Source organism: Colias croceus, chromosome 21 (genome assembly GCF_905220415.1).
Source record: "Colias croceus chromosome 21, ilColCroc2.1".
Classification (NCBI taxonomy): Eukaryota; Metazoa; Arthropoda; class Insecta; order Lepidoptera; family Pieridae; genus Colias; species Colias croceus.
In genome coordinates this window covers 1,978,191-1,999,305 of record NC_059557.1, presented here as the reverse complement: position 1 = coordinate 1,999,305, position 21,115 = coordinate 1,978,191, and the positions used below count along the sequence as shown (strand labels likewise).

General features: G+C 37.4%; 2 protein-coding genes and 1 long non-coding RNA gene across 3 annotated transcripts in view; 1 reads left to right on the top strand and 2 right to left on the bottom strand.

Annotated features, from left to right (window-relative positions):
• The window catches only part of LOC123701337 (protein kinase C and casein kinase substrate in neurons protein 1), a 95,676-nt gene extending 89,855 nt beyond the window's left edge, over nt 1-5,821 (top strand). The window contains exons 8-11 of the mRNA XM_045648773.1: nt 1,870-1,971; nt 2,816-2,958; nt 3,977-4,179; nt 4,855-5,821. Coding sequence (XP_045504729.1) covers nt 1,870-1,971; nt 2,816-2,958; nt 3,977-4,179; nt 4,855-4,967 — 561 coding nt within the window. The 3' untranslated portion in view covers nt 4,968-5,821. The remainder of the gene's footprint in view (nt 1-1,869; nt 1,972-2,815; nt 2,959-3,976; nt 4,180-4,854) is intronic.
• Nucleotides 5,822-7,863: 2,042 nt separating this feature from the next.
• Nucleotides 7,864-8,845, bottom strand: LOC123701341. Its single transcript, XR_006752723.1, has 2 exons — nt 8,631-8,845; nt 7,864-8,229 (listed from the first exon to the last, which is right to left on the bottom strand). It is a non-coding gene; the product is annotated as an uncharacterized LOC123701341 (long non-coding RNA).
• A 1,282-nt stretch (nt 8,846-10,127) lies between these two features.
• Nucleotides 10,128-21,115, bottom strand: part of LOC123701313 (myotubularin-related protein 13) — a 69,363-nt gene continuing 58,375 nt past the window's right edge. Inside the window, exons 33-40 of the mRNA XM_045648738.1 lie at nt 20,655-20,800; nt 20,070-20,217; nt 19,001-19,195; nt 18,072-18,201; nt 16,927-17,053; nt 12,206-12,285; nt 11,864-11,946; nt 10,128-11,349 (exon numbers count right to left, since the gene is read on the bottom strand). Of these exons, the coding sequence (XP_045504694.1) occupies nt 11,257-11,349; nt 11,864-11,946; nt 12,206-12,285; nt 16,927-17,053; nt 18,072-18,201; nt 19,001-19,195; nt 20,070-20,217; nt 20,655-20,800 (1,002 nt within the window). The 3' untranslated portion in view covers nt 10,128-11,256. The remainder of the gene's footprint in view (nt 11,350-11,863; nt 11,947-12,205; nt 12,286-16,926; nt 17,054-18,071; nt 18,202-19,000; nt 19,196-20,069; nt 20,218-20,654; nt 20,801-21,115) is intronic.

Sequence of the window (21,115 nt, the reverse complement as noted above, 5' to 3'; positions counted from 1 at the left end):
AAAATTTGGCACATCACGTTCAAAACAGGAAAACATCAAATAAACAAGAGATAGGCGCCACGCCAAAACATTCACAAAACATTCACGAAACTTCGGAACGCAACGCATAAACATAACCAAATTTGGCACCAACCAAACAGAATAAAACTGTTAGAATGTTCATTAGGAATCATTTTAAATTAACTGACGAAACGTCAAACAATTTGGCATAAAACATATTAACAGAGAAAAACAGATAAAAAACGAACAAAGCACTGGCGAAGCGCCAAACTGCTTGGCACATCCCATAAAAAACAGAAAAGTGGTATTAGACACGAATGTTCAATAGGACGAACCGTCGGAGACCACCGAGCCGATCCGATACAAATACCTCCCGGCCGCTGCGTCCGTGGCCCTGCACCACGTGGCGGGCACGGCGCGCAGGGTGCGGCAGGCGCCCTACGGAGCCCTGCTCTCGGCCGCCGCCGGCCGCCTGCGACTGCTGCTCCCGGCCATCTGCCTCAGGGAGACGCGGGAACGGCGCGTCGCACCCTCCGACACGACTAGCGTGTATAACGGAGATTGCTATTATACCAACTCCTACCTGGTACGCCGTCACGGTGTAGGTGCGGCGATTTTCAGAGCTCCGATGGTGCACAACGTTGAGGATGATCGAATCACAAAACACAACAAAAGGGGATAAAACAATCGCATGTTGCAATCTCGTCCGGCTCGAAGGACCAATTGTTTAGGGCACGCACGCACACTGTTGCAAATACCGCAAACACAGCTCTGTCAATCGCCAGAATGACCAATGGACCAATTATAGACAAGGCACGATAGAGAATCTCGTCGAAACGCACGTGACACTGGTTTGGGCGTACACCGTGATGGTTTTGATCGTAGACAATGCAAATACAACGCACGTTACGTTTTACGTAAAATTTATCAAATATGAAGCACGGCAAGTTGCACTACATTTATATTTACACGGAAGAAATTAATTTAAATTGAATTTAAAGTAGACACGTCTTGTTAAATGAATGTTTATTATATAATATAATAAAAAATCTCTTCGACATTCAATATAATTGATGAATGAATTCAACGCATGATCTATTAAAATAAACTAAAATCGTTCGACACATTAACTTCAAAAAATCACCTAATTTTCTTCCTTTATCTAAGCCCATCACTACTTCACACTCCATGTACAAATATGTAAATATCACCATATAAATAATAATAATGATTTCTGAATGTGGACATGACAAGCTGCAGTTTTTCCTAAGTGATTGAAGTAACTCTTTAATAATAATTAATACTAGCCAAGTCTTTAAAACTAATTCTAACTTCATTTGAAACATACCATGCCTATGTCACCTAAAAACTACCAAAAGCATGGTAAAGTTGATCCCATAGTTGAACACAGCGTGGCTTGTTGTCGCAAAATGTTCACCAGCTTTGAATGGAAGTGCCCAATTTTTGTTTTCTTTAATTTAATTGTTTCATTTTGAGTTTGCTTTCACGGAATGAAATGTTGGGATTTTGAATAGAATTTCTCAGAATTAAATACATATTATAAGAGATGTTTTCGAACTATTTATGTTGAAGTTCGCTTTTATCGAACTAAACAGTAAACTTGTAAGTACAAGTCATAATTTTGAGCAACGAACTAATTGCAATAACATCGAACTAACTAAAATTATGTTCGATTAAAGTTTCGAACTATTTCACGTAATAATTAAATAAAATCATAGAGATTGGAAATTGTTAAAATGTTGAAATTTGTTTGTTTGACAACATGTTTTGATAATCGTCAATCAAAATCCTAACGTATCGTCCCGTAAATAAACGTTCGTGTCGGCTTGACCGCGTGTATCGACCCAGGAATACACGGAGGAGTTCCGGGACATCGCCAAGGGCAAGTCGAAGGAGAGCCTGCCCACCGGACCGATCACGTTGCTGAACCAACGGCCCGTCAGCGAAGACGTACGTCCCTTGCACCGCTGAACATGCGGCTCACTCTATTCTAACTCTATTTATACCAGTAAATAAATAAATTCGTGCTATATTTGAGATTCTTACTTGCAATATAGTTTAATTGTGTTTTTGTATGTAAGGCGAGTGAGACCGCATGTGCAGTACTTTTTTATTATTTTACCTGAACGGACATATTTTGTAAGTCAATTCTTAAGTGTACTTATAATTAAAAGTACTTATAATTAATCGAATTAGTACCGATGACAAACAAAATATGACGCTGTGAGTTTACCAAGGGCTAAGCACATTTGTACCACGCGTAAGTCCTTTAAAGTGATAGGTATTTTTGTTTTATATGTATTCAGTGATTAAAGAATAAACGATAAAATTTTATAACTCGTACGACGTGTGGTTAGGCCCATTTATGGGATTCAAATGAGAATGAAATACGAAAAATAAATATCTTAAAAATTGTTGACCTCTAGTTGAATGCCTTTTCAGGATTTGCATGTTGATTCTTTAAAAGTAACGGGAATGTGGGTCATTCTCATTTTGATCTTTGAGCGAGCTTCATATATTTTGCCCTTTAGAAATGTTTTTATTTTATTTATTTCCTTTTATTTTGCGCAAGTCGATGTTGCATGATGAATGTTGCTTATCGATATGCATATTGGCACGTTATGATAATTAACCCTTTAAATATCTATTTATATACATATGTTTACAGATTTCTATATATATTTAAAGTATCAATGCGCAAAAATACCAACAATTAATGAAATATCTAATTTGTTCATATGGCTGAGTGTTGCGCTGTTGCATGTTTGTTAAAGTTTTATCATCTGTGGTGTAGGAGCTCCCGCCAATTGTGAACAGCAAGATGAGCAAGGCAGCCAACCACACGGAGCCAGCGCCGGTCAATAACACCGCGTCACAGAACAGCACCGCTAACAATACCATAGATAAAAAATCCATCAGCGCCCCCATCGCGGTCACGTAAGTATTTTTCTGCCTATTTGTCACTTTTATTCCTTGTGTATGAAAAGTCATCGATGCGAAGTTATTTAGAGTACATTGTTTAGGTTTAAATACTGTTCTTTCATAAATTTTAACAAATAAAGTATATGTATACTTTATACAATCTTCACCGCTTTCAATCAATAAAACTGTATTATTCTTAGATATAAAAGTGCATAAATGAATTAAAGCAACTACCCTAATCCCTTCTCCCACTCCAGTATTCAACGTCTCGAGATATACACGTATCCGTCACCCTCCAACGCGTCCGTTCAGCCGAACACTCGCTACACTAACACGCTCTCTAGATACACTATAAGTGAAATGGATGATACTTTTGATTGGTTATAAAAATCGATTCTATATTCAAAATATGTAGTTTTTAAATTGTAATAGTGTTGTAGTTAAGTAGAAATTTTCGTTATGTAATAAGTTCGTAGCTCGTACGTATTTAAAGGAATTAGTTCGTACAGATTTAAATGAATAAGTTCGTTGATTTTGAAATACTTTTAAGAAGGTTGATATTTAAATCTGGTCGTTTTTGTTTTTACATATTTTGGTGAATTAATTCGATCGTTTATTTAAAATTATAGCTGTTAAAATCCGTGAAAGCCATTTGATTTTTTATTTCATTTAGAGGTTTTTCTTGGAATATGTTTGATTCCATCGTCTCCTCTAAGATTTATTGTATTGTCAATTGGTGATTACTTACGTGATTTTATGAATTTGACACAATTCGTAAAATAAGCGGATAAGTTCGTTTAGTCGTATTTCGTACATGTTTAAGAGAATTAGTTCGATGATTTAAATTAAATTGTTCTTGTAATAAAGTAGTGTAGGTTATTTGAACTTTCTTGTGTATATTATAATTTTTATATGACAAGTTCGTTATTTCAATTAGTTCGTAGTTCGTACACGTATAAGTGTATTAGTTCGTTGTTTTACACATTGCTAACATGATCATTAGTGTTCACGTTTATTTCTGATCATCTTCCAGGAACGGCACAGCGTCAGCGCCCAAGTCGAAGCAGTCCTCACCCGCTAAGGAAGCGGGCGCGCGGCAGGACAACCCGTTCGAGGAGGAGGAGTGGGACGAGGAGTCGGCCGGCGCGCTCACCGACACCGGCGAGCCCGGCGTGCCCGTGCGGGCGCTGTACGACTACACCGGCGCCGAGAGCGACGAGCTCAGCTTCCGGCAGGGTGAGTGGGGGGAGTGGGGGAGTGGGGGGAGCTCACACACACCGGCGAGCCCGGCGTGCCCGTGCGGGCGCTGTACGACTACACCGGCGCCGAGAGCGACGAGCTCAGCTTCCGGCAGGGTGAGTGGGGGGAGTGGGGGAGTGGGGGGAGCTCACACACACCGGCGAGCCCGGCGTGCCCGTGCGGGCGCTGTACGACTACACCGGCGCCGAGAGCGACGAGCTCAGCTTCCGGCAGGGTGAGTGGGGGGAGTGGGGGAGTGGGGGGAGCTCACACACACCGGCGAGCCCGGCGTGCCCGTGCGGGCGCTGTACGACTACACCGGCGCCGAGAGCGACGAGCTCAGCTTCCGGCAGGGTGAGTGGGGGGGAGCTCACACACTGGCGAGTGTAGTTATTTTCAATTAGAAAAAAGTGTCAGAAGTGAAACTTCTTAGCAAAATTCAAAGATACCAAAATTGTCGCCTTATTCCATGACGTGACGGTATTGCCATGTCCCGACCATGAAATTATACTCTCAAAGAAAAAAGTTCCACTTCAAAAATCGGAATAAGTTGAAAACATGCTTCAAAATAATAAGTTTAACTGAAATTTTATAATTTAATCGAACTTGACAATCCAGTAATGTACGACACATAAAAAAATAGTTTTATAATGTATCATTGTCTCTTTCCAGGTGACTTATTCGAGAAATTAGAAGACGAAGACGAGCAGGGCTGGTGCAAGGGCCGCAAAGATGGCCGCGTGGGGCTCTACCCCGCCAACTACGTGGAGCCCGTGGGACACTAACCCCATATGGGATCCAATCCGGTGGGATTCGAGCCCCACTTGGGATCCGCCCCGTGGGATGCAACCCCGTGGGAACCGACAACCCACTTGGGATCCAACCCTATGGGATCCGAGCCCTTGGGATCCGACCCCATATGGGATTCAGATCCCATCTGGGTCACCAGCCGCATTTGGGAACTAACCCCGGGAACTCACGCAACTGGCAACCAACGAAGGGAACTTTTACACTAAGTTATGATTGTGTAGTAATTTAGTGACACATTAAATCTGTGCGACTATGTTTGTGTTCATGAGATTAGGTTTTTTAAATTGTTCCTTTGAAGGTAAAATTATAATTTTTTACTGTTTTGGTAGTGAAAATCTTAATAAATTATTTCGTTTTCATTTTGTTTGTTATATTTCTTACTTTTTGACGTTTAGATCTTTTCAAGAACACACGTTTATCTCTTCGAGTAAAGTCGTTGTAACTGCAGATTATAAAAAATTTGTCGACCATTTGTAAAAGATGTAACTGATTTCTGAAATACTTAGCAAATTACAGAATAATAATCGATGCTATTTTAAAAATACAAAAATATATTTACTATTCAATCCTTATTAGTGTTGCAAATTAGTAAAAATATTTAATGAATGTTTAGAAAATAGTCAATTGTATATCAGGAGAGATCTACGTTGTTACATGATGGATTTATTTAAATATCGAAATAAAGCGTTTTCCAAACAAATATCAGCGATGGGCAATTAGTTTAGATGTAATTTACGTGTTTGACATACAACAGTATAAATGAAGTATAAGGCTGGTTGCAGAGCTTGATCGACCGTCAGTGCGTACCGTCGGTCCTGCTAATGCGCATGACAATACGCGTGCGTATGGTCGGTCTAGCTATGAACGGTTTTATGAATTTCCATACATATGACAAGCGCGACTGACGTACGCACTGATGGTCGGTCAAGCTCTGCAACCGGCCTTAATGAAGTATTATTGACAGTTTTTATAATAAGCTGTATAAATGGCCTTAAATATTTTGGCGGTAGAATAAGGAAAATTATAGAGCGTTGTGTGAGTTGCGTGACGAATTAGCGGTCTTATGAACATTTTGAGATCATTTCATCGAAGTATTATCATGGTAGCTTAAAAGATTTTCGACGCTTTTAATGTGCACCGTGTACAACTTTTGTACTCCTAAATTTTATACTACTTGAACGTGCGAAACGCGCAACTAGTTCGATTGCCGACAATCGATCCGTAGTTGGGCGTTTTGGAATTATATTTGTACAATTTGGAAACCAAAAATTTAAAATTATAGTGACATTAACTATGGACTGAGGTTTTGGTCGCCGGACGCGGTCCTCGCGACCGAATCTTTGCTAGCGCGATACTCAATTAAAATCGTATAAAAAATGTTTTGCGTTAGTGAAGGTGCGGTGATACGGTGAACGTAGCGAAGCCAAAAAAATGAACGCCAATTATATACAAGTAGGCACCGACCGCTCTGTGGTACCGAGCGCGGTCGACTCTGCTCTGTACAATGTACATACACAGTTACATAATCGTCTTGCATAGAGTATTTATTTCCTGTTGTATATAAATGTATAATTATATGTGAGGGACGCGACGAGTGGCCGCCTGTCAGCCGAGCCGAGAAACGGCCTAATTTTCACGAAAAAAACTTTGAACCGCGATATATAGAGGTGCTACGTTATTTTTCTAGCGAAGACAGGAGCGCCATCTCGTCGCTTAGATTTAAAATTAATATATTGAGATGTTTACCTTTCCCTTTCTTTTTTACCTCGTTTTAAAATATTGTTGTATTGTGTACGTATTGTAATGAAATAGCGACGAGTCATTAGTTGAGGCTGCGTTTTATCACTTGACTCTTGACACGCGGTAGACGTAGTTTTATTGTTTTAATTGTTATAGGTTCAGAGACCACTTGTGAAAATTCATTGTAATATATTATTATCAGAGAGAGGGTGGCTACGGACCACATATGTTAATATATTATTAATATTGGTAAAATAAATTGTTACATATGATAACGTGGTTTTATTTACGATTTATCGTGTCTTACCCCATTCCTGCCATCTAATTTTAAGCACACTCAAAATAAAATTATTGTATAATGATCGGTACATGTTGCCGTTTATTTGTTCATTTTTATGTATAAATACATAACAATCATAATATAAAATACAGATGCAATTCAATAGGTGTAAGATTCAGTTAATATTTCTTTGAATTAAAGAACCACCACCATACAAGCAACCTTAAGTACAGATCGTAACTGACATAAAATTAAGCAAAACAACAAAACTTTTGCGAGTGTACAAAACGTGGCCTTGCTATTGTTGGCTATTGCTTGGCTATTGCAAAAAAGCGACCTCTGCTGGAAACACCTAATGTAGGCATAATAAGCTGAGCTCGTGGACTGCTAACATAATTCTCATCCTAAAGCCATTCTTAGTAACTTAGGTTTGGCCAATTAAATTGTTAAGACATGGAATTGACTAAATTGTAATTACGCTTGTTCAAAAAAATCTCCAATATACTTCAAATAAAAAGTACTAATATTTATTTTAAGATGTTTCGGTCTGGCCTGGCAGCGTACAAAAAGCTGATCACCGACTTGTCTGTACCTAGTTAAAATCGTTCAGTTAAACAAATGTATTTGCCCCACAGAACTATATCGAGATAGAAGGAAATAGTTCGTCGATTTATATGAGAACCGACCGTGTAACATTTTGCGTAGGTATTTTGACGTCACGCGAGTCTTTTAGTGATGTTCACAACGTCAAAATAATTAAATAGAAACTAAGTAGGCAGTTAAAACATTTTATAGAATCGAATTGGGAATCGATTTTGACCTTGACAGAATAATGAGAATAAAAATGTATGTTAATTTTTACAAGCTTTTTATTAACTTAAACTTCATTAGTATGCATGTGTATATGAATGTATGTATGTATCAAATCTTGTAATTGAATATTAAAGTAGTTTTAATCAACTTATTGAGCTGAAAGTTTGCATACATGTGCAAGTCAGGTGACAATATAAAATTCTAGTATCATGGTGCTGAGCTAATGATGGAGACGGAAGGAACTCCTCAACCACTTAACATTATTCGCCGAAACTTTGATGGGCCAGTAAACGAATATTCGTGAAAATGTATGTAACAAATCAGCCTGTGTTTCGTAGGAAACCAGTTTTTACGACCCGTTGCTTCAATCCATTTATTTTTTCACAAGAGAATATTTCGGAAAACTGAAACAAATTTGCGCTAAGTATAATATAGTAAATATATTTTAAACCATCGATATACCTAACAATAATATTATAGGATTAAAAAATAATTATCATTTTTCTGTTTTCAATAGGTATCGATTTGAATCGACTAAGAAATTGGCATTGAAAATCGTGGAGTACAACTCTATAAGCTTATTTTTGACAGAAAAATGAGAAATCAACCTTTACCGCGTTTCGACAGTTTGGAATGTTTTATTTTCATTGCTGGTTTTCAAAGCATGTCCAGTCTGGCGTGTAAAATTAAAACCGTAATGGAAAAGTTGCATCATTCCGTAACCATTTACATTAAATTAATACGGAGCACAAAAATAAATTGTTTTATAAGTAATAACAGATATTTTAGGGCAAAAAGTACTTACAGGTGAAAGGAAATATTTTTATTGACACCTTTAACTTTTTTGGTGGTGTTTGCACAGTTAATTATCGAGCATGGGGTCATTTTCTGTTTGCATTAGTACGTCACACACTGAGAGCGGTCGAGAGCGGACTGAGCATCGTGGCGAGCAAAGACGATGATTAATCGTCTTTTCGCCACGCGAGGTACATACACTCTTTCCTTCTATCTCGATATAGTTCTGTGGATGCCCTGCATTGTGCTGATTTTCAATTCAATTAATTTTCGAAAATTGTTATCTTGATCCGACACTACCTAATGAATGTTCAATAGTGAAAACCATACAATAATCTGTTCAGGAGTTTTGAGCTTAACAAAGAGACATATTTTGAGGGCAAGCTACCGCTTCCCTCGCCATGATACATTTGTTTTACTTATATTTAATTTCATTTATATACGACGTATGTATTAAGATTGTTAAACTTAGGTAATAATTATAAATAAATATATAAAGGATATGGGGCGGACATTTAAAAATAATACACCAAAATATTTTCAAAAATCTCTTTATTTCCATTGTACGCAGTGCACGTTTACACATAATATCATAAAACCCGCCGTTCACATTAAAGCGATACATCGACATTGGAGGCGTGTTGAAAAAATAAATCTATACAACGACGAGTTTACAGAGGTATTGTACAATATACAGAAGCTCTACACTTCTTATGCTATTCAGTATTCGTGTTAAATTAGTCGCGAAGCTTTGTACGGAACCATGAGCAATATATTTCAGTGCACCTTTGTGCTTTTGGCACCAACAATCGAAGGCGAGTGGAGTTTAAAAAGGGCGTGTGTGCCGAGCACACGTATCAGAAGTGAAACTTCTTTGGCAAGATTCAAAGATACGATAGACGATATTGCCATGACGCCACCTTAAAATTTAACTCCCAACGCGCCTAAAGAAGTTTCACTTCAAAATATTTTTTTTAATAATAAATTGCAATTTCGACAAGCGTACCATCGCATCGCCATAACCCGCTCCGCCCGACGCGGCGTAAATGCCAAATACGAAATAATATTTACACAACAAAACGAGTGTTTTAACAACAATGTCGGAACATTTAACGCCTTTCGCCCGTCACATACAATTCGAATACCGGCGAAACAAAATGCCGCGTCGGTTCACACTGATATGTCAACACAAAATATTTACAAAACGTACAAATTATTAATGTATGAGTAACAACCGGGCTCGGCTGAGATTCCCAAACGACACCTACACGCTACAGCGAGCCACGTCTAATATAAAGCTTAGAATACATATATTAACTGACGTTGAAAGCGGCACACGCGTAAATACCATTGAGATAATAGTACTACGTATAGAGGAGACACCACGAACAAAAACTGTGCGCCATTTTTTTTGCTCTAACTAAGTTTTAAAAATTATTATCTAGTTAGGTACTTACCGATGAAAGTTATTCCTTTGCACTTTTCCGTATTATTTGTGCAATATCGTAACACACACGAAGGCATAATAAAAAATGAGCGTGCAGTTACGCCATATGGCGTATGTTGAGCGGAACATAAGTGATGTAGGCGGTGTGGTCTCCATATGTATATCTCAATGGTAAATACACGTTCCGTTTGAAGTGATCTAATTTAGCTTGGTTGCGTTTAGTCGACGTTGCTAACTCTTTTCGGCCAATGGTTTAAATGTATATTCCATCTTTGTCTAACGCGGAACTGCTTTAACTGCTGTTTTGTTTGCATAGACCGCTTCTACGTCAGTAATTTATATATGTATTTACACATATAAAGGATAAATAACGTGATGCTAATGGAATCCGTCATAAATACACTTATAAGAAAATAAAATCAATGCTCTAGCGGTTACAAGTAAAACGTAACTCAATAATGGAACAGAAGTCTTTACACAACAACGAATTAGGAATTATTATTATTAATAAAATATTTACAAAAATTCAACGTAACAATAATATTTATATATTTGTCGTCAACTATTACGAACTAAGGTACAAATTAAACTCCCAGATGAACGTTTAGTTTCTTGCAGTAATACTATAAAATATTCAGTCACCGTCATTTCTGTGTCTGCTTTCTTTGTGGGTTAGTTGCATTAAAAATTAAAATGCTGTGATTATTTCATTAGGTGAGCGTTAATTGTCACTGGTTTAAGACAGCTTTTTCGTCCAAACTATTCGAAAGGTACAATACAATCTCATAAAATTATTGAGATAACACGATACAATTGAAAAATCAACCTAAAAAACTATATAGCTCGTTGGCAATGTAATAACAAATCAAAATCAATCATTGTACTAACGTACGTACTACAAATCGCATATAATTCAAATTTACCTACAACAACCAACATACGTTGAAACTTCACAAAACAATAGTCGCCAAAAATGCCGTAAAATGCTTTATTATAATAACGAGAACAAGTAAATACAATGACGTTTAATGTAAAGCTTTTTGTGACGAATTAGGACACGGTGTGCCACGCTAGGAGAGATTAGGACACGGTGTGCCACGTTAGGAGAGATTAGGACACGTGTCACGCTAGGAGAGATTAGGACGTGTCACGCTAGGACAAGTGATGCGTGAAGTTAGGAGCGAGGTCTCTACTGCAGACACGCTTGCAACTTCTCGATCCACTCCTGCGCAGCGTTCGCGTCGCTAGCACAGAAGTTGTATGTTCGTCTGCTCGTTCGTAACTGAAACAGAAATAATTGATTTATAATTTATAACTTTTTTTTATTCTTGTGGTTTGGGTATGAAATTGCTTGCACAGAAGATCAGTTTAGATTAACAGTCACAATATTATAAAATTAGAAAAGACTGTCACATAATATTATAAAGTGGATATCGATTATATTTCGTTTTCGCTATTATTACAAAGCACTCTATTTCCTGAATTTAAAAGCTATACTGTATCTTTAAACCTTCCAATATCATAATATCTTGACATATTTACAATCGTATAAACACAACTGTGTCTGCAACATCTGTATAAAACACGTGTGGCACTCGGGTACTGCCGCGGTAAAGCTATTGCATGCTATGCCTTCAAGCCACACCTCCGCCCGTCGGAGTGGGGAGCGTGAGGTTTTTTCGTTACGGAATTTCTCGATTCGGTCCCCGCGCTCAAGGCCCGCGATAGAAACTATGCAATAGCTTAATATAATTTACTAAATAAAATAATAATAAACTATAAAACAGAGCACTCACATCGAAGAAAGATCGATCGTCACACTTCTTGGGCGGCGCAGGACCCGCCGCTGCCGGCGATACCGCTATCACTTCCGCCAAGTCTAGAAATTAATCATTCAATAATTTTTATGTTACAATATATTCGTGACGTTAAACATTATAATATTACTTATTATCACTTTGTGGTGGTTGAATATTATATTTTAAATTGTCATAAAAATCTGCCCGTTTGGATAGACTGTTCACCAATCAATGTATAATTTTTTATACGTTCATAATTCGTATATTGAATGACAATTGAATCGTTTATAATATAATAGGAACATATTTCGTATAATAATTAAAGTAAATTCAACTTACCAATAAAACCTTTACAGTGAGAATCCTCCATTGCGTCATAGTACCGCAGTTGATGTTTTATTGAGTCCAACACGAACCATCTATAATATTTAGAAAAACGTTTTACTACAATACTGTTACATACATTTATGGGGTATAAATTATAATCTTTACTTAATTCCATCAACTCAATATGAATATTATAAGTCCGAAAGTGTGTTTTGTGTTTGTTTATCTTTTCACGTCTGTGTGTCTAGTGCGAGTTTTCATCGAGTACGAAACGTTACTATCGCGTTTGCGTCACAGCCGAATTAGTATGGGAAATCGAACAGCGCCCCTAGCGGACGTATGGGGAAGCTTTGATTCCCCATACAAATTTCGCTGTGACGCAGACGCGATAGTAACGTTTCGTACTCGATGAAAACTCGCACTAGGCACACTGGTCGTGTCTGGGGATAGAAGGTTATTCCCTAATTGAGAGTTGATTAAGGTGATTGCTACGATCTGTTCCCAGCCAATGTCCCGCTAGATGGCGCTGAATTCTACATTTCTAGTTTATTTGAGTTTTTGCGTAATTGGAAAAGATTAAGGTCGTAGGAATAGTCATGGCGATTACTGAATATTATATTTTATTTAAATATGTCATATCATTGCCTTAAAATCCACCCAATTCGGTAAAACCATGCGTTTTAACATCTGTCATTGCATACAGGGTCGTTTACACACACAGACGTATACAAAAATGATAAAGATTGAACTCTAGATGGCGTGAATGTAAAACAAGTTTGGCGTGTATGTATTTGAGTAGTTAGTAGCATATTATATTCTGAATTTCTGATCCATGCCTATTCACTCAAAACTACCTAATAACACTAATGATTTGTAACAGTAAATTATTTCAATAGGTAGGTATTTGAACATTTCCCAACAAGACGTAAGAATAATTATTCGTAGGTATACAAGATACAATAACAAATCTAATACACTATTTATTATTTTATTATTTACTAGCGGTCCGCCCCGGCTTCGCCCGTGGTACATGTTTACGTTTTCTCTCCATAAGAAGTAAGAACCATCCTCGTACTTCAAGGAATATAATAAAAAAAGAATTATCGAAATCGGTTCAGCCGTTCTCGAGTTATGCGCTTACCAACACATTTTGCGATTCATTTTTATATTAGACTAGCGGTCCGCCCCGGCTTCGCCCGTGGTACATGTTTACGTTTTCTCTACATAAGAACCATCCTCGTACTTCAAGGAATATAATAAAAAAAGAATTATCGAAATCGGTTCAGCCGTTCTCGAGTTATGCGCTTACCAACACATTTTGCGATTCATTTATATGTATATAAGATTATGTGAAAATAACCAGGAAGGTGAAAAACATATTTACGAAAACATAGTAACATATGGCTGTCGCTACAATAATTATATTTCAATTTTATCTTTTTATACCTAGTAGAACTGGCCGACGAATAAAAAAAATCGTATTAGAATACAATATATTACGGAACAAAAAAAGGATTGTAACTGAATTAGGTAGGTATGTTTGTTTCTGGGCGCACCGTTTTCGACGACGCGACGCGACGCGCGACGTAAGCGTATAGGTATAGGTACCTACTTTGCTAAAACAAACTAATAAAATTGTGTGTCTGTCTGAAAATTCGGAAAAGCATATTTTGCAAGTTTGTGATTACTTTGATAGTTTACCGATTTATAATAATTGTAATTGTAATTGTATAATATATAATTTGCAATGTGGTGAAATTTCATAAAAATCACGGGCCAATTTTTTGTTTTGAATCCCACCGAAAATATAATTGCGTTATTAGAATAATTAATTACTATACCTACCCACGATCAATTATTACAATATAGTCTCAAATGCATACTAGAGAAATATTGCAATTTGATTCAATTAAAATGCATAGCATACAAAAATAAATTCACAACACAAGAAATTCCGCGCGCAAATCATAGCGCGTGTCAATGAAATCAAGAATGTTTTATATCAAGCCGACGCGGACGAGCGACGACGCGACGCCGAACAAAAGTACCTACGACGGACGACCACGCTTCGAGTTGCCAAACACACAGCCAAACAACAATAATGAGTAATAAATTGTTTACAAAAAAAACAAGTTTTCCATTTTTCTGTATGAGTAGACAGAACTTCAAAACGCCACCTGCTACGGTTTATATTATGAACGATGGTTATAAAAATAAAAGTTATATTTGTTGGTGTAAACTATTTTATTGATCAATAATTTTGGAATTTAAAACTGTCAACATTGATTACAATAAAACGCAGTTTTATTTTATTACACTATTGTTTTTTTATCAAAACATGTATTTGAAGTACCATATAATATTATGCTGATCCAAGCATTTTCACTCAAAACTAATATCACTAATGATTTGTAAAAGTAAATTATTTCAATATACATTTCATAACCAACAAGTAAGAATAATTATTATTATTCCTACCTACAACAACAAACCTAAAACACTATTTACTATGGGAAAATAACCAGGAAGGTGAAAAACATTATATTATTATTTACGATTTCGACGCACTCGACTTTTAGTAAAATATAGTAGGTAAACATAATATTATGGTTTTGATTTTTGCTACTAGTATAAGAAAACTGCGTGTTCAAACTACTTGTTTGTCTGTCTGAAAATTCGGAAGTACTTTGGTAGTTTACCGATTTATAATAATATTGTATATATCGTTGTTTAAAAAATATTCAAACACAATAAAATATGATATACTGATTTATCACTGGTTTCAGTGATGAACTGATGAGTCAATGTTAGCCACTATACTTTCGTCATACGTGTGTTATGTGTATGATTGATGTGATTTGCAACGTGGTGATATTTCAGAAAAATCACGGGTCAAATTGTCCCACCGAAAATATAACTGCGTTATAAGAATAACTATACCTACGATAAATTATACATAATACAATATAGTCTCAAATGCATACTAGTGAAATATTTTATTTGAATCAATAAAATAAAAAAAAATAAAAAATAATAATAATACAAAAATAAATTCACAACACAAGAAAATCCGCGCGCAAATCATAGCGCGTGACAATGAAATCAAGAACTTTCGAGCCGACGCGACGCGGACGACGAAGGAGCCTAACAAAAGTACCTACAATCATAGGCGGCTCGTGACAAAATTGTATGGCCGTGTTCACTTGAAATAAAACAACGAAAATAGGTACCTACAATAGCGTTAGCAGTACAAAAAAAATGAGCACCACATTATAAATGTCTATTTAATATTTATACACTAAAGATTATAGAGTATTTCAAAACGAATTCAATTATTATTTAGCAATAATTAGAAAATCCCCGAATTTGCATTCGTGATCGTATTCATAGTGTTTGTCTACACTAATATTATAAAGAGGAAAACTTTGTTTGTTTGTTTGATTGTAATGAATAGGCTCATAAACTACTGGACATTTTACCAATGTTTGCAAGTTTGTGATTACTTTGATAGTTTACCGATTTATAATAATTGTATACTTATATCATTGTTTAAAAATATTCAAACACAATATGATATAGGTACTGATTTATCACTGGTTTCAGTGATGAACTGATGAGTCAATGTTAGCCACAATACTAATCACTTTCGTCATACATGTGTATGAACTATGATTGATGTGATTTGCAATGTGGTGAAATTTCATAAAAATCACGGGCCAATTTTTTGTTTTGAATCCCACCGAAAATACATATATTACTAATTGCGTTATTAGAATAATTAATTACTATACCCACGATCAATTATTACAATTTACAATATAGTCTCAAATGCATACTAGAGAAACATTGCAATTTGAATCAATTAAAATGCATAGCATACAAAAATAAATTCACAACACAAGAAATTCCGCGCGCAAATCATAGCGCGTGTCAATGAAATCAAGAATGTAATTTATATCAAGCCGACGACGACGCCGAACTAAAGTACCTACAGTACCATTTACCTTCAGTGTACAATACAGTTTACAGACCTACGACGGACGAACAATAATGAGTAATAAATTGTTTACAAAAAAAAACATAGTTTCTAAGGTCATTAGTTTTATTTTATTTTATTGTTATTTTCTTTGAACGATTGGAAATGAAATTACTCAATTTTTACATAGAACTTTGATTTATTAGAATTATGCTCATTATGTATAAGATAACGAACGCGAATGCACGACATCTAGCGCGTCTTATGTCTAAACATCGCCTTTCGTTTAGACATTGACGCGCTAGATCTGTAATAAGTATATAGTCTATGCGCTAGATGTCGTGCTTTATGTCGTGTTTCGCTTGGCAAAAGTCACGCACACTACTGTAGAAGTGTCAATTTTTTCCGGTATTTTACTGTTGTTTTTCTAAGTAAATATTGTAAATTATTGATTAAAAAGGTCGAACGCGCACACATTTCATTATAGAGAAGTGATAAAATGATTAGTTTTAAAGAAATAGTGTCTGTGTTAAGTGTTTAGAGGTAATCAAAAATGTATGGAGGGACGGTCGGAACATCCACCTTAATATGAGAATTTCTTTTACGCAGGCAAACAGCTAGTTAGTAAATGAAGACTGAAAACCTATACGTAAATAAAACATTCCTGAGCGGCCTGTATTTTTGCAGTTTGAACATTTGGGCTAATGATAATGATACATATTAAAAAATAGTTGTTTTTCGGTATTTCTTCACAAACCTCTGTTTCCATCCCTTGAGTAATGCGCCTCTCTTATACAGATGCCCCTCGTGCGTGCGGTTCTCTGCCACGTTAGATGAGAACTGCTCGTAGTACTGCTGCGAACTCGACTGCAAAGTCGCTACACCTAAGAATAAATACGGGTTATTATAAAACACGGAATATAGACCCATGTCTAAAAAATATTATCACTAAGTCTTATTACAGAACGTGTTTTACCGTTAAACCATATACAAGGACAAGTTTGAACTTCTGTACTAAAGTTACAATATCAGTTTACATTCCTGTGATAATGATTTTTTTTTTTGTCAGAAAAAAATCCGATGGAACGACATTTTTTGCTATCTTATCGCGGGTTGCAATGCTACATTGGAAAAATTTAGACGAAAAGTTGTATCGACAAATTTTGCTATAGTTGTGCGTGCGCGTGTTTCTCTGTCTGTCTCTCTCTCTCTAATAGAAAGTACCTAAGCCAGTAATTTTAGCAACTTTGTTCTATTTAGGTTTTTTTTTTTTTTGTAAGGTGTTTCTCAATGTTAGCCAGAAGGGCTTTTACATTTTAACGCGGACGCGGGGGTGAACTGAAGGTTCACCCTGGTAGCGACATGCACAAGGGCGTCCCCCCGCTACGGGGATCTCGAACCTCGGCTTGAGCTGTCGCTTGAGTGGAGGAGGCCAGAAGGGCCCTAATCGGACGGGTCTATTTAGGTGTCCCTCGACACCTCTTAATATTTACTAGAGGTCCGCCCCGTCTTCGCCCGTGGTACATATTTCGCAATAAAAGGTAGCCTATGTCCTCTCTCGGGTATCAAAATATCTCTATACAAACTTTTATTAATTTGTTAAATTGGATTTAACAGTTAACTATTACTAAAACATCCATACTAATATCATAAATGCGAAAGTAACTCTGTCTGTCTGTCTGTTACTCAATCACGCCTAAACTACTGAACCAATTTGCATGAAATTTGGTATGGGGATATTTTGATACCCGAGAAAGGACATAGACTACTTTTTATCCCGGGAAAATGACGCAATCGCGGAAATCCCTTGGGAACGGAAACTATGCGGGTTTTTTTTTTTGACTGCTTGGGCGAAGCCGCGAGCGGAAACCTACTTAACAATAATAATGATTTATAACTGACTGGAGGCGGGCGGCAGGTTGGCGTCGCGGTCGGGCTGCGGCGGCGCCTTGTACTTGGTGCAGGCGAGCGCGAACCCGTCCGCGCAGCGCTCGTGGCACGCCGCGCCGCAGTCCACGCACCGCACGCCCGTCTGCGCACGCACATACACACATACATACAGGTATACAGGGTTACTTGTAAAACACCAGCAACCTCGCAGGACAAGATAGCTAACATCATAAGTAACAACATTTATTCTACGACTTTTGGCATAACGCAATAAATTATTTTTAAATGATTTTTTAAGCTTTTATTGTACTCTCCTAACATTTGTAAGTCTATGTTCTATTCATAATCAAAAGGACGACGCGACGCCCCCTTCCCCCTCTCGTTCGCTTCTTGTTTACGTAATTTTTGTGATGCGCGTAGAGTTTATAATATTCAGATGGAAAATGAAATGAATATTTATTTTTGTATGAAAATAAAATCTAACAATAATCAAAAATCGTAGAACAAATGTTGTTACTCATGATGTTAGCTATCTTGTCCTGCGAGGTTGCTGGTGTTTTACAAGTAACCCTGTATAACAGTGTCATTCTTGTTTGTTTTTTATTTTTAATTTTAAGGCAAGATTACAATGTAATTAACACAATTTTTATATAAAAGTAATTAAAATTAAAGTTGATTTATTGAGACAAATACGTAAACACGAAAATAAATTCCAAATAGAGTATTGGATATTTAGAACTTAAATAAATATTGGAGTGTACATATTTAATTTAAATTTTAAAAGAAATGGAAAAAATTTGATGCTGAAATGTCTTATAATCTCTTTCTATTGGCTCGTGCTTCGTGCTGCTTTTCTCGTTGCTTTTCATTCGCTTAATTTTTTTTTCGCTCATAGTTTGTGCTGGTTCTCCGACTGGTTCTCCCTACAGGTGTGAGTATACCTCGAGCGGCCCCCACAGCAGGTCCTGGCAGTGGTCGCAGCGCGCGGGCGCGGCGGCGGCGGCGGGCGCCCAGCGGTGCTGCGGCGCGGCCGGCGCAGCCGCCAGCCGCCCGCGCACCAGCACCTCCAGCGTGCCGCGCCGGTGGGCCGCTGCGGTCGCGCGCCGCACTGCGCCCGCGCACACCGAACCCCCTCTCTGCAATACCAACACATACACGCGTCAGCAACAACAAAAAACACGCAAAACCAGCGCGCACGCACTCAGATACGCAAATAGTGTGTCTATAATACCAAACACGCATACACGCGTCAGCAATAACAATAACACGCACAAGTGATAGCTGCGTTAAAAACAACCGACTTCAAACTTGCATTTGCAAAAATGCCCATAAAATAAAAACTACTGGGCCTATCCGAATAAAATTTTTATGGGACCAATTCGACACCATCCCGCATCGAACAAAAAAAAAGAATCACGTAAATCGGTTCAAAAACCTCGGAGTAATCGGTGTACATACATTTAAAAAAAACACATACCGGCCGAATTGATAACCTCCTCCTTTTTTTTTGTAGTCAGTTAAAAACCAGCGCACACGCACACTGATACGCAAATAGTGTGTCTATAATAGCAAACGCGCCAAAAATAGTATCCAACAACAAAAAATTACCCAGACCTGCGCATACGACCGCACAGATACGCAAATAGATGCGCAAGTACATACATAAACAAAGAAACGTACGCATAAAGTACGCACGCATGAATGCGAGCGCGCAGACGAGCTCACACGCACGCATATACGTAAACATACACGCAACAACAGATACACAAAAAACACACACGCACGCATTCAAGTACGCAAAAAGAATGCACGCAATTTAATGTGCTATAAATTATTAAATGTATGAAATATGGGAAAAATTCACAATGATAAAACTTAAAAATTAATTAACTAATTGCTAAATAAATATTACAAACAGAAAAATAAAATTTCGTCAATATAAAATTATTGAATAAATATCAAACATTGCCACTAGGAGAAAAAACATAATTTATATAGTTCCCCACGCACCTGCAGCTCCAGCGTGTTGGGCAGCTCCAGCTGGTCCCAGCGCACGCGCCACTTCTGCGGCAGGTGGCCCAGCTCCAGCTCCAGCTGCCGCAGCCGCTCCAGCAGCCCGCCGAACGCGTCCGGCATGCAGCGCGACACTGAGTCGTATCTGTTGTACACACAGTTTATATAAATGTCAAAGATTATGAAATTGTTTTATACAGACGTGACACTAATAGTCACTCATACATACAGTGTGGAAATTTTCGATGGGCTCTGGAGGGAAAGTTGAGATAATGAAGATAGCGAATTTTGCTGAAAGGAAACATTCCTGTATTTTTAAAAAGAAATAGAATTGAATTTGAAGATTTTCGAAAATACAATGGTTCGAACTAACTAAAAATGAAATAATTGAAATTTATTATGTTACTTCAAGTACTTTCCCTCCAGAGCCCATCGAAAATTTCCACACTATCTTGTCCGGGAAACCAGGCAAATGAAACAATTCAAAGTTGCATAAAACACTTTTGAACTATTGTTTTATTATAATTATGGCCAAAAGAATATTTTACTAATCCTGCCAAAACTTTGCAATAGCTATCTCACCCGGCAGTAACCAGCCGCCTGTTGGGCTTCGGCTCGGGCTCCGCCGGCCACAGGTCGGGCTCGTAGGGCGCCCCGTGCGCTAGCTCCTCGCTCACGTAGTACTCCCACACTTCGAGACGCGACACTGCGCAGACGGGGCGGAGGACCTGTAATAAACAATATAGTGTGTTTTCGATTTTTCATGGATAATGTGTAAAGATATGGTCGTGAAACATGCGATAAATCTACCTTAATATTCATGTTGTTTCTTGTTAATTAGGTATGTGCAATGTGCAAAATATAAAATTCCATATACCCTCAATTTTTTTCATTAAAAGTCGGATCACAATAATTATAGAAAACACTCACATCTAATACTTATTAAAAAATAACACCCTGTATCTACGACCACGTAAAAGAACGAAATATCACGTATAAAATCTACTTCTTACGTTAGCAAAATTGCTCGTATAAAATCCTGA